The 17769-nt window shown below is 37.6% G+C and overlaps 1 protein-coding gene and 1 pseudogene across 7 annotated transcripts in view; both read right to left on the bottom strand.

Moving 5' to 3' along the window:
* Positions 1 to 17769, bottom strand: part of CDKL5 (cyclin dependent kinase like 5) — a 146938-nt gene that overhangs the window by 35093 nt on the left and 94076 nt on the right. For all 7 annotated transcript variants that reach the window (XM_006911629.3, XM_015589165.2, XM_015589164.2 and 4 more), the window contains exons 5-9: positions 13992 to 14128; positions 9697 to 9817; positions 7782 to 7841; positions 4576 to 4666; positions 1998 to 2187 (exon numbers count right to left, since the gene is read on the bottom strand). In XM_006911629.3, coding sequence (XP_006911691.1) covers positions 1998 to 2187; positions 4576 to 4666; positions 7782 to 7841; positions 9697 to 9817; positions 13992 to 14128 — 599 coding nt within the window. The remainder of the gene's footprint in view (positions 1 to 1997; positions 2188 to 4575; positions 4667 to 7781; positions 7842 to 9696; positions 9818 to 13991; positions 14129 to 17769) is intronic.
* LOC112479529 lies at positions 5101 to 5219 on the bottom strand (annotated as a pseudogene).

A 17769-nucleotide genomic window follows, 5' to 3' on the forward strand; every position in this document is an offset into this window, starting at 1 on the left:
AAGGAAATGGTGAGAAGGTCCATGTGGCTGCAGAGTAGGGGGAAGGGATGGGACAAGAGAAGAGACAAGGTTGGGGGGCTCGGAGCAAGGGGCTCTTACTGCTACCCTAAAGAGTTTAAACTTAATCAGAGATCCTGTAGGGGCTTTAAACACAATGAAAATAGAATTAAATGTGCAGTTTGATGGAAGCACATACTTAAGTCAATGTGAAAAGACCGAAGTAAAGAGAGAAAGTTGGAAAGATCAGTTTGAGAGCAGTTGTCAATAGTTCAGGTACAAGGTGCTAAGAGTGAAAACATTAGAGATGGAGAAAAGGGAAACATAGTCGAGCTTGAGTGAGAACAACACAGGCTGGTTCAAGTGCTCATTCGAATATTCACTGAGTCCCTAGTAGATGTGCTGGGCTCTGTGTTAGAGACTGGAAATACAGTGATAAAAGATATGGTTTCTGTCCTTGGGGAGCTTAAATTCTAGTGGCTGAGAATCAGGCAGTTAAAAATTAACAAGCAAACATATAAAGTAATTACATACTATGATCAGTATCAGTGCTTTGATGGAAAAAAGGGTGCAATGGAAGAACACAGGAAGGAGGCAGGAATGGTATGTTGGGGTGGGGGTCAGAGAGAGGGGGCATTCTTGGAGCCGAGATTTCCAGAATGAGAAGGGGTCAGTGGTTAAGCCGCAAGTCCAAAATCCATGAAGTTGGAAAAACCCTGGAATGTTTATGAAAGTCACAGATATAGAAAGGCAAGTGTGATGAGAGTTTGGAGAGGGAGGGGAATGGAGACAGGTATGAGCTGAGGTCAGTAAAACAGGAAATTGTGAATTATGATTAACTTTATTTCTGAACAGATTTTCCTTTCTACTAGACTGAGGGTGAATCCTATTGTCACATTTTCAGCATCTAGTATGACAAATGCTCAATAACTGTTGAACTATTTGCATCCTAATTAATGATCGTAATTTGGCTAATTTTCACTTTAAAAAAAGAAAAATTAAAAGGAGACGAGAGAAACTGTCAAGGGTAACTCAGATTCAGAAGAGAGAGAAAGCTGGAAGGAGATGAGCCGGAAACTGTATGTACTTCGGTTCACTTGTTTCTTCCACATTCAGGAGCGGATACTGTGTTGGGTACTCATGTGAGGGAAGGGGAGTTCTTCAAAGTGAAATGAACTGAGGTCCAGAAAGAGGAAGAAACGAAGTGCTTTGCAAATGTCAAGAAAACATGGTTTGAGAATTATACATTTAAGAGTAAGAAAGGAAGTGGTGGTGAGCTTATTTTATAGTTCCCACAATGGCCACCAATTGGCACGTTGGCCCAAACAGGGGTAGATGGAAATAGCTTTTGGGGTAGATGGAAAAAACAGCCTATTACTGGCCACTCCAATTAAGATACCTGTGCAAGCTGATTGTCTCTCATTTGGGGAAAGTTTATATTTTAAGATTTTTTTTAGTATATTCTCTGAAAACAAGTTTTGTACAAAATTAGCAAGTCTAGAAAAGGCTTCCCAAGACAACACGCTAGTTTGAAAAGAAGATTTGATGTTTCACATCAACAGACAAGAAATAGCTGCTAGAACAGCACCTTTAAATCTGCAGAATGCAAATATTCATAGTTTTCCTCAAATTACTACAAATATGTTTGTTCAAATAAGCAACAGCCATTTATACACCTTTATATCTTTTGGGGATGCTTTTTGGAGAAAGAAACAGTCTGAGACAACCGAAGTTTAGAATATAATAATGCATATACTAGAAATCACTGAAAAAAAAATCGAAATTTTCAAATTAGGAAAAACATTAGCAGCTCCCACTTTCAAATCAGACCACTTTTTAAAATTCACAAATACTATATAAGATTCAAAAATAAAATATTATAATGGGGATTATGAACATTGTAATGGGAAAAGGAATAGCTTAGCATTCCATTGTGTAATGAACAAAGATTTAAATACTGCTGTAGTGATTCTATTTTGGGTTTTAGCAAAGCCTCTTACCCGGAGCCCATGGAAGCGAGGATTACTGTAGAAGAGCTTCATCTGCTCAGATGGAAGTGGTCCTAGCACCTTCTGAATAGTAAAAAGTTGGTCAATTTCGCTTTCTCCAGGAAATAAAGGCTGTCCGTCACTAAGCTCTCCAAGAATACAGCCCACTGACCACATATCTACAGACTTCCCATAGGGTGCTCTGAAAAGCAAAAGGAAAGATGATCTTGGCAACTGAAGAAGTAATTTCCAAATTATTTTGAACAGATTCATGATTTGTGTATTTAAGAAATTAAATACACAAATCATGTACACAATTAAGAAAGTACATTTGTGTATTTAAGAAATTAAAAAGTACCATGTGGAAAAAAGCGAGGATAAAAAAAGGAATTATGGATAGCCAAGTAAAAATTCAGAACATAAGTGAATAAATCTATGCTAATAAAACCAACAGTTTAATACCAATTTAGAAAACATACACTAAGTCGAAATCTATTCACATCCGAGTATATTTTGAACATGAATGGCTTAATAAACCTTAATAAAGTACGCACGTCTGATAATGCCTCACTTGGGGAATGAAATGCTCCCAAGAAATTCATTCTCTAGGAAATTATCCTTTAGCTCTCTAAATGTCAGAAGTTACATCTTGTCCATTTTTTGAGTTCAGTCTATTAAAATGTGCTACTGACTTATATTTCTTCTTAAACAACAAACACTGAATATTATTTAACCTCTGATTGCAGTCGCAATTTTTAATAACTAAGATTGTGCTATGCACTACTGTATTATTCACCTGAATCTATTTGTACCCTATATATGGGGATTTATGATAGCTATTCCCCTCAAAGCATTTTTTTTCCATTTACTTAGGGATTTAGCTCTCTTCTAGGATCTGAGTTTATTTACCAGGGGACTTTAGGATGTTACTGTTATTAAAAAATGGAGGCTATACACAAAAATCTAGGTATGGCCCTCAAAATATTATACATATATCTCAATATGTAATGCCTTAACTCAAATTATATGTAGCAGATTAACAAACCATGTTTTCTTTAGTTTCAAACATAAATATTCCAAGCTTTAGGGAAAGCCAAAATAAAATATCTGAAAATGGGATAAAATTCTAGAATACCATATAGTAGTAATATAAAACTTTTACCAAATTCTTACAATTAAAGCACTGTTAACAGTATACGGAGTAGTTTTCTAGGACAATAAATCACTGAACAATAAGTCAATATTTTATTTATCTCATTTCCTTCCCGCAAAAACCTAAGACCCATATTAGGAAACATCAAGTAGATTTTTTTGAGGAAGCTTGTTGGGGAGGGAAAGATACTAATCTTTCTTGAATACCTATACGAGAGAAAAAACTTGTGCTAGATGAAAAAAACCTAAGAAATATCTCCACATACCCACTACACATTATTTTTCTTCTGTCAACTGATTTAAATAATTTACACAGCTGGAACTATTTTGAATATCAAAGTCTTGAGAATGTACAAAAATGTAAATTCTTAATGTTAACCAAATATCAATTGATATCAATGGGATTTTTATACAAATAATAATAAGGTTCTTCGAGTAGCACTTGCAATTATTAATTAGCAATATTCAATTTAGATCAAAATTAGTTGGAATCCCCTCTACTTTTGGTAGCTCCCACATATAACCACAGTTTTCTGATAGTTATCAGTAGGCAGCAAATCCTCTCTGAACTTTTACAATAAGGCTGTCCCCACAATTATCTCACTGGGGCCATTTTATAGACAAAACCATATTCTGAGTCCTTCTACCATACTTGAATGCTCAGTTCGGGTTCTATGAATGATCTAATTTATACTAATTTCTTCCTTGGCAAACACTGTCCAGGAAATTTACAATCCCTCCCAAAAGAAAATGCACTATGCATCCCAGTGAGTCCAGAGAGAGGTACACACAGAAAGAGAAACATAGACAAAAACAAACTCTGTGGACATCCCCATTCTTAACGTGGGTGATTATTAACAAAGACGGCGGCAATAATCGCCCCATTTCTGCACATCTGCCACTTTGTAATGTGACTTTGCCACTCCTCTCATCAAGAGTTGGAGTTTATCTCTCTATCCCTTGAATCAGGGTTTGGCCATATAATGTGCTTTGGCCAATGACACAAAAGCCACGCAAACAGAAGAATGAAAACCACTTATGCTGCAAGAAGTTTTCTGTTATCACGCAAAGAAACTTGGACTAGCCAAGAGGAGGATGAGTCCCCACGGAACAGAGATGGTCTGTCCCAACTGAGGCCCCGTAAATCAACTAGCTTCCAGATGACCCACAGACTATAGCTACGTGAGCAACTCCAGTTGAGACGAGCAGAACCATCCAGCTGAACTCAAATCGCTGACTCCCCTAAATCACTGGCAGCCAGAATCATAAGCAAATAAAATGGTGTTTGTTTTATGCCATTAAGTTTTTGGATGGTTTGTTACACTGGACTAGGTAACAGGTAGCTGGCATTTAACGGAAGTTCTTATCTTCCATAGATGACCCCAGAGCTAATGATTAGGATCAGCAGATGTCATTCTACTGGGGGAAAGTAACTCACCCAAGTAAGAGTTCTGGGGACCGATACCACCTGGTGGCCACATATTCCGTATAATTAGCATTATTGCCTTCTGACAGATTCCGAGCAAAACCTGAAAGACAGCAAAGCCGAAAGGTGTAACTTTGAAAAAGAAATAATAATTTCACGTTGGCAAAATATTTCAGGGCTTAGCAATATTTTAAAGGAACATAAAAAGAACATGACTGGTATTGATGGGCTGCTTATTAACAGTTTCTTTGTTATTTTAAAAAGTAAGGTCACTGTTCATATGTCAATTAAAATATGTATTCACTAAAAAACCAGTCTACCCTATACTAAAGAAATCCATGTTTTTGAAATCATCACCAGCTTTTGTAAGCATTCAGAGCATATTTCTACTTCCTCTATCTATCTATCTATCTATCTATCTATCTATCTATCTATCTATCTATCTATCTATCTATTTTTTAAGGCGAGGCAACCCTTGGTTGACCTCACAGATTGCAAAGATCTTGTCAGCTTACAATCCTTATTTTTTATTTTTTACACCTACAGCACCTGGTCTTCCTAGGTGGTCTCCTATCCAAGTACTAACCAGGCCCGACCCTGCTTAGCTTCCGAGCTCAGACGGGATTGGGCTTGTTCAGGGTGGCAGAGCCTTAAATACAGAGCATATTTTTAAATTAGTTCTCCCAATAAATGCTAATCTTAGGAACAAAATGAAGTCCCACAAGAGCCAGAAGTCAAAGCTAAACTAATGTTATCATAAACAGTCATCATATTTTGTTACGTGGAACTTAGCTGATCAGTTCAAGCCATTACATAAACAACTAACGGTTGGCAATGATGGCAAAAAAGCAGGCCAAAATTATTTTCATCTCCTAATGTGACTGAGAAGTGGATTAGAGAAATTTTATAGACTCCATTACTATTTTCCCCAAAAACCCTATCAAAAGGTTTCAGGGTCACAAAATAAACCAGCAGGTAAGTTAATTACCCATGTAACTCACCAAAAGCAATATGGATTCATTGTGAATAGTTATAGAGAACCAGAATGATTAAAATTAGGGGTAAAAATTGAGGTGTATGTCAGGTTTGAAAAGTGGAAAATAGTGTTTCTTAAAATGGAACAGTAAAAAAACAAAAACAATCGCAGCAAAAAACAAAACCCTAACTTCAGTTCATCAATACTTCTTTGTAAGACACATTTTGAAGAAATGTTTGTTTTGAATGGGGTTCTTCACGCTAAACAAAGGAGCTACAGACTCTGGGAGTGAAAGTAATTAGGAAGTCGTCACTGGGATGCCCAAGGCACAGAACGCTGCATGGTGCTGCCACGCGGAACTTCCTGACCATTTAAAATGGTCTTTTCTTTAAATGATGCTAGAGCAGGGACACTCTTTTCCTATTATTAACCATTCTACAGGCATCTTTTATATTTCTAACTTGCTTTACAAATTTCAGTAACTTTGGCGCTTAAGCAGATCATCGACTCATAGTTTACAGATGCATATGAGGTAAAGGGTCTAAGAGGTGCATGAAGTCTCAGTACTTGGTGGTAATCATGTGACGGATAGGAAGTCGAGAACAGCTATCACTCCTGAAAACCATATGCTTAGGAAATGCTAAAAATGCCAAGATCAAAATCTTTTAAATACAGCATTCATTATTTTCTTTTTATTCACCTAAGTACTTCTTAAGATTTTTAGTAGATATAGCAGGACTCTTTGCAATATTTATCATAAAGTATGAAGAAAATTAAGGGCTGTAAAAGTTTTCCTCAAGCAAGCAGGTCTGTAATATTCAAATTCTTTGAAAACATTGAGTGAAAACAGCTACACACGCTTCTAATTGCTATACTGGACAGAATCAGTCATTCTAAAGTGAATTCTTGGAATGCTTCCATTTCTTACTTGTGCCCCATCTCTTAAGTACTAATCTAATTTTTGTATATGAAAAGAGATGTATTCCCATCTACATGTGGATGTTTACATCATATTTGTGATTATATTTGAATATCTGGAAAAATATCATTTAAAAAAAGTCGTTATTTTTCAGCATATGGATTAGACAAAAGCATAGTTTAAAAAAGTGACTCATGATTTAAAAACCCTATAGTTTTAAAACTATACTGAACATTTAAATTTAAATGTTTAATAGTGCTTAATACAGAGTTTTATATATGGGAAACAATACACGATTTTCTCCTAGAACAGAATACAACTCAAAAACTTCCTTACACATTCAACCAGGAGCTGGAATATTATATATCACTTACTAATCTCATTCATGGAACATTTATTTAAAGAGAATGGAATTGTTCTAAAATATCTTTTGACCTTATAGATATATGCATAACTTTTGCATATATACCATACACACGTGTATATTTATTACATAGGCATATTTTTAGTGTTTATGATTATGCCTGAAACAATTTCTATAAACATTTAAAATATTACAAAAAAATTTTTTTTTATCCTACTCAAACCAGAAGGTCACATATTTCCTAGAAATTATTTTTCCAGAGTCATTAAGTGCCGGGCTTATGAATATATGCACGTGTATGTATATATTTCCTTGGAATTCTCATTAAATACTGCATGATGAATTTTTAAAAATAGTAGACAATATAGAAAATATACAAAATAGATTATGTAGAGAAAAGAGAGTACTCTTCCAGCAATCAACTTTGCAACATATGACGCAATAGAATGTCCCTGTGCTACTTTAAGTCAAAACATAAAAAATACTTTTAATATGCCTTTAAAAGCTACCTAAATTAATTCTGTACAGTCGTCCCCCCTTTATGACAGGGGCTATGTTCCAAGATCACTCCAGCAAATGCCAGAAACAGAAGACAGTACTGAACCCTATATGCTGTGTTACGTATACACACCTTTTCACTTAAAAGCATTTTATGGCTTCTCTGCACTTAGGGCCATTATTAAGTAAAATACGGGTTACTTGAACCCAAGCGCTAGGATAACTTGAAGTCAATCTGATTAACTGAGACAGATACTAAGTGATTCACACCCCGGTGGGACAGAGCAGGAAGGCGTGAGATTTCATCATACAATTTAAAACTCATAAATTGTTTATTTCTGGAATTTTCCATTTAATATTTTGGACCTCGGCTGACCGTGGCTAACTGAAACCTCAGAAAGTGAAACTGCGGATAAGGGAGGACTACTATACTTAGAGGGCTAAATTTCTTTTTAACTTACCAAAGTCGCACAGTTTCAGAACATCATTGTGGCTGATTAAGAGATTTTCTGGCTTTATATCTAGAATATCAAGATTAAAAAAAACAATTATTAAAAAATGCCCCACGTACTGCTGATTGACACCATTAGATCGCTATAATAGTACCTACCTAGAAATATCCAGTTATTTGAATGGAAACCTGTGGCAGCAAAAGCAGAGTAACACATTCTATGCTGGTACATAAAAGTTTTGATTAATTTCTTTTTGAGAAACATGCAGGCCACAATTTCAAAAACATTTTTTTCTCTTTAAATCTTAAAGGCATTAATTGCATCTGAGAGGAATATAAGAATGATTAAACCTAGGCCATCACATTTCAAGGAACTATTTTTACTTTATAAAATACTAATAACACAAATTTCTGAAGATAGACTATAAAATGCTCACACCTATACAAGATACCTTAAAAACACATATGAGAGGAAGTAGATAGCATTATATTTACTGGAGACAAAATACATAAAAGATACATTTTTCTGTAATGGTTTTCTATATAATTTCTGTATTTACATATTTCTAACTTGTGTGGTTCACAATTACGAATGTCTAATGCTAAAGCTATAATTGAATGACTCAAAATAAAATTTCTCATTTTTTCCATGGGTCTTTTGATGATGTAGTGGGAGTTGAGGAATGCAAACATGCAGAAAATGCAATTTAATTCCCCTCTTGGGAAGCATCTCACAATTCTATTTTTAGAGTACCAGTCATCTATATCATATGGTAGAGGTGAAAATGGAGAAAGAAAAGCAGGACTGTAGATTTCATTATCATGGTTTCCATTGCTAATAATCACAGTATTACCATGGAAATGCAGCTAAATCAGTTTCTTGCAAATATCCTCGAGCTGTAATATAGACTGTTATTTTACCCTAGATACTAGATAGGCAGCTGACTTAGAGATCTATCCATGACACCCTTGAGAAGGTATCTGCTAGGAAAGTCAAATGCAACAGAAACACAAGCTGTCTCTTTCTAGAAATATTAGGAGTTGGCATTCTTCACAAGACCTTTAAACTATTCTTAAAGTAAGACTATTTTAAAAGTGGTATCCTTGTGTGTCTGTACAGATCGATTAAAATGTAATATTCATTTACTTGATAATTCAGATAAGTGGATATAGCAAGATTTTCTGATAAACACTTTTTAGCTTTATTATTGTATTAATTTGTGTCCCATTACTGTAAAACTCTAGAATGCAAGAGAGATTATCAGAAGATAAATGGTGTAGAGTTAAAGATGGTACTGAGAAAGTAATTTCCCTTTTATTACTATGAACTACCCACCTCACGGCAATAAAGGACAAAATAAAAGTTTATGGAAGTATAATCATGGCCTTTATGCCAGGTTGATCATGCCTGTAACCTGCAACACTGGGCACTTTTCCGTAATAGCTGGGGGAAAATCAGGAGGTGAAGATACAGACTGGGGATGGGAATGAGCAGTGACTGTCAATGGTGGGGGTCAGTGACCGAGGGGCCATCTCTAAAGCCGGATTCTGGGTTTGTTTCACGTTACCTGGTCTACCTACAGGACGAAAAGGCAAGGGAGAGGGTCTCCCCCTGCCCCCAAGTAAGCTTTAAAGTTGCATTTGCTGAGTTCTTTGCATCACTGTATATTTCTACAGCTGAGAGTGGATATGGTTATACAAACACAGAGATCTCACCATAATATCCAAATAAACTTGCTGTCCACCCTTTTGGTGATGCAAAAGGAGCCTTGGAAGGCAACAATGTCTCATATCCCATATTTTGAAACTATATTTAATTAAATGGAATGTCAGTGCCTATGAAAATATTCTTATTGACAGTATTATGTGAAATAGTTTGTTAACTTTATGTTTAATATTTTCCAGTTCAAAAATTCCATACTTACCTCTATGAACAATGTCATTCTTATGGCACCAGTGAATAGCTTTGATTAGCTGATAGATGTAACTTTTTACTTTTTCAGGTGGAACTCCATTTGGCATTTCTTCCAGCAATTCAAGCATATTCTAAAAATTAAATAGGGAGCCATTAATCTCCAAAATTAGGTAGGCCCATAAATCACATATTAACAACTTAAAAAAGCATCTTGGATAATAATTCATCCCATACACAGTCCGCATTTTTTAAATTTTTTGCTTTCCATCTATAACCTTTTTAAAGCTAAAGCAGGATGTTCTATTAAATCAAGGTTCTCTTTTAAGAGAAATTCCATTTTTACTGCTCCCCAGTGCTGTCCCAAATAATAACCCTGTGTACTTTTCACTCTCCCTAAAACCTTTCAGGCATCATTTTAGCAGTTTTCAAAGGAAAAGCAATACAAAGTAGAGATAAGACTCTATAATGTATAAAGGAGGGGGAAAACAGTGGTTTTTAGCACAGTGCATTGTACATCTTTAATATAATTCTGCAATAAAATCAAGCCTTGAAAGTACTCCTGGGAGACCTGAGAAATACTTCTAAAAGAAATGATCCTTAAGATTAGCAGTGATCAACACAATCAGTGCAAAAATGAAAACAAGCTAAAAAATACCATTGAAATAAAAATTTACAAGACTCCAAACAAATCAATATTCAAAAATCTTAGAGATCATTCTAAAATTCATTCAAATTTTTTCAAGTAGAAACTTGACTTAACCAGTCTCATTGAATTTCCAGAATAACCAACATTCTCCATTCCCTCTGTAAAGCACAAGACTAAGGCCCACAACACAATTAGAGTTTATTGTTTGTAGATGACCATCTACGACCGCAGTTCTCAAATGTGATCTGTAGATATCTGGAAGGGGTTCTCAGACACTATACTCATAGTAACACTCAGCCTTTTTCATTGTGTTGACATTTACACTGATGGTATTTTAGCATGAATCAAGGCACTGGATTCTTCGATGCCACACCCTTGCAGTTAAAATAAAAACAAATCGGTTTTAGTTAAGGATGTCTTTGAGGAAGTAGTAAAAATTATTACTTTTATTAAATGTCAGTTCTTGAGTATGTGTCCTTTTAGGAGTCTACATGATGAAATGAGGAATACACGTACAGTACTTCTTTCTGCTGCACATCCAAGTATGGTAGTTGTCTTGAGGAAAAGCACTTGGGCAATCGAGTTGCAAACTGAACCAGCCACCTTTCTTGAAGAATGACTGACACACAAATGTGTTTATGTTAAACATGTAATGGGTTTATTATTTTTAAATGACTTAATACATATTTTTATGTCACTCGGTTTGACTTCTAATAAGAGAAATATTAATAGATAAAACCCACATAAATAAAAAGCTCTTAGGGTTCCCAATGTTAACAAGTGTAAAGGAGTCTTAAGACCAAAAAGTCAGAAAATCACTAGTCATACAACTTCACACTTTTGTTCCCACCAATCACGTTGTATACATATAGTCAGTTGCTTATAATGTTCCCATACATATTTTTAACCGATGTATTTATTTTAATATAACTAAATACCATAAAAACCAACGAAATAATGTTTTCAAAGATGAGAGTTTCTGTTTATAAGAAAATTAAGTTTAATATTTTGGAAAGACTTAATAAAGGAAAGCCACCAAACATACTGCTGTCTAATCAAATGTGAGAGCAACCACCATAAAACACTGGCAAGGACAGGTGATGGTGGTGATCAGGATTCTGCACTGAGATTGTTCTGCAATGTTTTTAAGCTTTTGCTTCACTTTGAAGAAGCTGGCACGGGATATCATAGTTGATGCTTTATGGGTATGACGTATGTAAGAAAGAGCCATCAGAATTCTACTCAAAACGCCTTGACCCACCTCTGAATAATGGCAAATATATATTGATATGTTTTCAGTTAAAGTAAAATGTTTAAAGTATGGATGCGCCATTCCTTAACGATTCTCTGCTTGAATTGCCTTTTTCAATTAACAAATGCATAGGAGGTCCCAAATGCACAGGGGGAATAAGAGAGCTTTGTAACAGAGAAAATAAATTGTGTCTCATTTCATATTCGATTCTAAATCCCGCAGTGGCAGAGAGGACTATCCCTCGATATCCATTCTTCTCTCACTCCACAGGAATACAATCTGTAAGCAGATGCATAGGTGGCCAGAGTGAAGAGTACAGTTCCCCTCTGCCATGCAGCAAGTGTGGCCATGCATCTAAGTCCTGTCCAATGGGATGTGATAGCTGGAGCTCTACCTTGACCTTGAGGACAAGGGCCACATCTCAGGGGTGGTGCAGCAGATAGGCAGAAGCAACCTGGGTCTCCTACGGCTGTGGAGCAGAGTCACCACACCAGCCCTGTACTGCCTGGCTGTGCATTTGTTCATGAGAAAGCAATTTCTAGCTTGTTTAACTCCTTGTGATCCTGCATCTCTGTTACAACCCTCTACCCCTTAAGAGCATCCTTCTCCTTGCTCTCTTGAGACCTGTTATCAATCATTAGGCACTGCTACTGATGGGAGGGTGTGATGGTCACCTCGCATGGAAAAACTACAGGGCAAGAGCAAGAATCTCAGGCCTGGAGGTCAGAAGACTGGAGTTCTGGCTGCCACTTACCAGCAGAGAGACCTCAGACACAACAGATCGTCTGATCCACAGAGGTAATTTGCCCATTTGTTCCTACTAAATTGTTACTAATCGTGAACAATCACCATGAGTAGAACAGAAATAAAAAGGATCAACTGTCAGACTTTTATGATTTGGCAGTGACAGCTTCAAATGGCATGATTATTTTTGACAACTGAAAAATAATATAAAGAGCCTCTGATTTTACAGCAATCCTTTTAAAACTTTTTAAAAATATATAAAATTTTAGTTTTATTTTGGTGGGGAAGGTCTCTTAGGAAAATACCAAAATTGACACAGAAAAAGAAAGCTTAAAACAAATTTTTGGAAAACCATAAAACAGGGCTTAAAATGACAAAGAGCCTTATAATATTTTTCAACTTTTGTTTGTAATAAAATTACTATATATTTGTTTTTAAATAGAAAAAGAATTTGTAAAGGCTGAATTAATTCAAAAGCCACATTACTGCACAGTCGTCTTGGCAACAATGCTTTCTATTTTGTGATCATGATAACACAGAGAGTACCTGGGAATTGATCTAAAGCAAACATAAACCTTTCCAGTCTTAATTTTCTTTAGATCAGGGGTCCCCAACCTTTTTGGCACTAGGGACCGGTGCTCCTACGAGAATCTAATGCCTGATGATCTGAGGTGGAGCTGAGGTGGTGATGCTAGCGCTGGGGAGTGGCTGCAAATACAGATGAATCTTTGTTCGCTCTCTCAACTGCCACTCACCTCCTGCTGTGCGGCCTGGTTCCTGGCCTGGGGGTTGGGGACCCCTGCTTTAGATAATAACAGGAAATCAGCAGGAGCCAGCTACTTACTGATCAAGGAGACCTCTAAAGGTCCTTCTGGTTCATTTTATTTTACTCTTCTTTAGGCACTGATTTAAGTTCTTGACAATAACCAACTGCTGTAGGTCAGCTGGTCACCAAGAAAATCATATAGGTACATAATAGTGATTACTGTAGCATACATTTGCCCTTAGGTCACATCGTTAAAACTGTCACTAACAGTTAACAATTTTTTAAAAATATACTAAAGCAAGTAAGCAGACAACTCGAACAATGTGTGCTCTTCTTTTCTCCTGTGGTTCCAATTCCTTACTTGTGATCTCATCTAGCTCCTTAAGCCTCACCTTCTGCCTCCTGGCACATCTTCTTCCCTCAAAGTCAAAGCACTGGCAATTCACAAAAGGGTGCTTCATGAGCCCCCTCACTCACCACCCTAGGTCTGATCTGGACACCCATCCTATGCTGGTGAGGTAACTTACACCAACCTCTATCATCCTGCACCATCACTGCCAATTTATTTGCCTCTCTCTCAGAGGCCCTGCTTAGGTTTAATTAAAATAAATCAAATCTAAAAATTACCTGTTGAACACAGATTCTAAGACTTCAGAAGCCAAATCAATATGCTGTTTAAACTTAAGATTATCTCTGTACAGTTAAATTATACAAAATCTTTCAATACATTTCAGGACTTTTCTAATGATTACGGGTAATACTTTCATTTTTAAAGTCTTCAGATTGCAGGTACATTTGACAAGCCATACTAGTCAATAATACTTCCTTCAGTAGTGTCAGACAGCCCTCAACATAAAGAAATTAGGCAAACCTCCACAGCATCAATTATTAACTTACTTTTTCGACATACTCAAATACCAAATATAATTTCCCCCGCCGACGAAAGGCTTCTTTCAGCTCCACAATATTTTCCTGTTTGAGGGTACGAAGCATTTTAAGCTCTCGTAAAGTCGTTTCCTTGACTTCTTCATTTTCTAGAAAGTAAACAGTGGTGAACAAAGTAAAATTAAACTTTTGAAACTACTGGTTAAAAAAGTCTAAGAACACTGAAAACACTAATTCCACTTTGCACTTTGAGAACTTCTGCATAAGAAGTCCAAAGATGGCATATTACTTACTTTTTTCCTGTTCAAAGGATCAAGAATAAGAATCTTAAAGAAGGAAGGGCTTACTTGACCAGCATGAACCGAACTTTCTGCTTGAATTTTCTTATACTCCTTATTGCAAAGTGTATGTGTAAAACACAGACTTTCAGATACAGCATATGAATCCACTGTCATTTTAACTCCAACTCTATATTCTGAAGAAACAGTTTAAAAAAGTAAAAGGGAGTCAACCACGTCAGTGTGCAGAGGAGCCTCTTTGCAGCATCTGTAGCAGCTGATGTGTTTTAAGCTCGGCCTGAAGCTTTGGCTTAAAAGAATTTTATTCCTCAGGCCGCACACGAGTCAGTCACACCTCGGTGAGCACAGGTCACATGCCAAGCATCCACAATGCAGCGCGCAGTCAAGGCGCAGGAGATTCTAAGAGTGATCTCTTTGAATGGCAGTTGCTGCAGGTTCCTGCCATTCATCTGTGACATTTCCATCTGTCCATCCCAGATGGTGTAGCTGCCCTGGGCTGGAGAACTTATGCTGAACCAACATAGCCTTCCGTATCATCGACGTCACTCGCAACCCCCAGACATGGAGGAAGGACAGAAGTCACATTAACCCTAATGGATTAATTAACAGGGGCGGCAGAGAAGGTAACACTTCATTTTAAATGAGGCTTTATGATTTAGCCGGGAAATTCTAACTACCACGTTTACATAGGCATATACCAGGATACGTGTTCATAATCCCTTATCTACGATTCCAAGAATCCAAAAATCAGTCTAAAAACTGAACTCTTTTTCTAAGTGTATGGTAAATCTCTTTAAAGACAAAACCTGTACTGACACAAGCCCACTTATACTTTCTGTGTATCTTAGTATGAATATTCATATGTGTGCTTTAGAAACAGTACCTGATTACCAGTTGCTATAGTAACATGCCATAATTCCATTCTAAAGTTCAAACATTATGAATTCTGAAACATATCTGGCCCCATGGTTTGGGGTAAGGGTCAGAATCCTAACTTGAGGGTTCAAGGTTGTACAACCCTCGGATTCAGGCACATCTGGGGAGGAAGAAAAGGAGTTTGGGGATGGGGTGACAAATCTTAAGGTGGCTTCTAGGAAGAAATACTTCCTAAGCAAGATACAGAAGAGGAAAAGGCCTGAATGGAGCCAAAGGGCGAGGGGAGATTTTAAATGCACGCCAGCAGTACTTCTCGGATTATTTTCTATAAAAGCAGGAGCTTTGTAGCACCAGAGTATCTTTTGCAAACTGGTTACACAATTGAAATACTCTCTCTACTTTAGCAAGAAAACTGTTGGAGAAGGCTGGAGCTCAGATTAGGAAAAGGCAGAGAGAGATACTGCCCATCAGATGGAAGGCAAGGAAAACAAAAAAAAAAGAGGAAGGCAAGAACCAGCAATAGCTAAGGCCAACAGTGAACCAGCCCAGCTCACATCAGGGGAAAAGAACATGGAACAGTGGGGACCATCTGGTAGTAAGGGGAATATGTGTGATGTGATCAGGGGACTTCCCAAACTGGCTTAGAGAATGGGGGAGCGGGGAAAGACAAAGGTCCAGCTGCCCTTAAACTTAGGGCTGGGCCAGAGAAACGGTGTTTGTGACTTTCGGAACTGCTAAAGCCTTTAGTCTTAGGAAGAAGGCTAACCTGCTTCTCTGCTACCCCATCTGAGTTACTCTCAAGCTTGGGGTATTCAAAGCAAAACCCGCCTATCTCTAAGACATAGAATGCCACACAGATCGCAATCAGCAGCATGTGATCCCCTAACAAGGAAGTAATTCAGCAAGAGGTAAACATATTGATTAGTCATGACCTAGTCCCTACCTGCTTTTCCGTCCCCATCTCATACTCCCTTCCCCCTCATTCGTTAGTCTTTCAGTTCCCAAAATATCCCCAAACTTTATTTTTCAACTTTAGGGCCTTTGAACTTGTTCCCTCTGTCTTGAACTCTCATTCTACTACAGGGCTGGCTCCTTCGGGTTTCAGTTTAAATGTCACTCCTCACACGCCTTGCCCGGAGCATTAAACCTAAGCAGGGCTCTGTCCCCATTATTCCTTATGACAGTACTCCCAACGTTCCTTTCGCAGACCTTCTCACCATCTTATGTATTTGTCTGCTTACTGGCTTACCATCTGTGTGGCCACCCCTGCTAAACTGAGGCCCTAGAAGGGCAGGTCTCAGTTCTTCTGTTCAACCATGTATACCTACCCACCCGGGACTGGACCTAGCACAAAGCAGATCAATTAATACTCCCTACAGGAATGCTTTCGTGGGTGCCATGAGGAAATCTCTGCTCATATGAGGCTCGCTCTTATTCCCTTAAGGCATGGGCGTCCGCAACGTGAGACCTAGATTTTGTCTGCTTTTAACCAACTTACACTGTGAGATGTGACTTTGGGCAAGCCACTTAACTTTTCCATTCATAAAATAAATGAATGGGCACACCCTCCCCCCTCACACACATACCCTAAAAAATCCCACGGCCCTTTCCAAATCTAATAACCTATGATTTCTTTTCATTAAAATTTCATTGATTATATGCCTGAACTTCACTGAATTTTAGTATTGTTTTGTATATACCATAAAAGTCTATACTGACTCTACTTAAGACTAGTTATACAGAGAAGAGACTCTTCAAAGAGAAGCTCAGAAAATCAGTTTGTATGTAGTCCCCAAATCACTTCTTTTGAGCAGCCTATCTTTTTTAGGAAATGAAGGCTTCCCTAATTTATGCCAGTCATAGGTATTAAAAGTAGAGGTAAGCACTCCAGCACTGAGAATGTAATAAAAGGGAATAGGCAGGAAGTGGAGTTATTAATCCCCTAAGTATAAGCAAAATGTATACTCTTCATTACTGGATATATCCTATCATTTTTGTTTCTCTGAGTACTTTTTGGGTTCCCTATACTTTATAATGAAAATTAGGGCACTAAATGATCAGGTGACAGAGAAAAGGAATGCACATTCCATTTACAAGTGTTTCTCTCCTCAGAGGTTCAGAAAGTAGCAACACTCTTCAGTGAGGCAGTTTTTTAAAGGTGGGCGCAGAACCCACTGAAGTGAGCACAGAAATTTCAGCCTTCTAGTTGACAGAATCTCGTGGATTCTTAATTGAAGCCAGTCACCGGTGCACAGATGAGGAAACCAAGTCTAGAAAGAATAACTTTCTCAGGGTGAGTGAAGGGGACATGACACTGAGTAGAACACAGGGACATAGGCTACATGGTACAGGACAGTGAGCAAGCTTCGGACAGTGAGTCAGAACTGCAAGGTTTAGGTCTAGATTCTGCTACTACTCAGCAGAGTGGCAAAGCATCGTGCTTTGGGGGTTGGAAAACTCAGGGAAGACCCTGGGGTCTGCATCTTCGTCTCGGTTACCCACATACCAACTGTGCAGCTTTGAGCCTTCGGCTCCTTGGCTATAAACTGAGGTTTGGGGTCCTACTAGATGATTGTGAAGGTCCTTCCTGCTCTAACAGCTGGCACTTGCACGCA

This window comes from Pteropus alecto, unplaced genomic scaffold (assembly GCF_000325575.1).
Source record: "Pteropus alecto unplaced genomic scaffold, ASM32557v1 scaffold23, whole genome shotgun sequence".
Classification (NCBI taxonomy): Eukaryota; Metazoa; Chordata; class Mammalia; order Chiroptera; family Pteropodidae; genus Pteropus; species Pteropus alecto.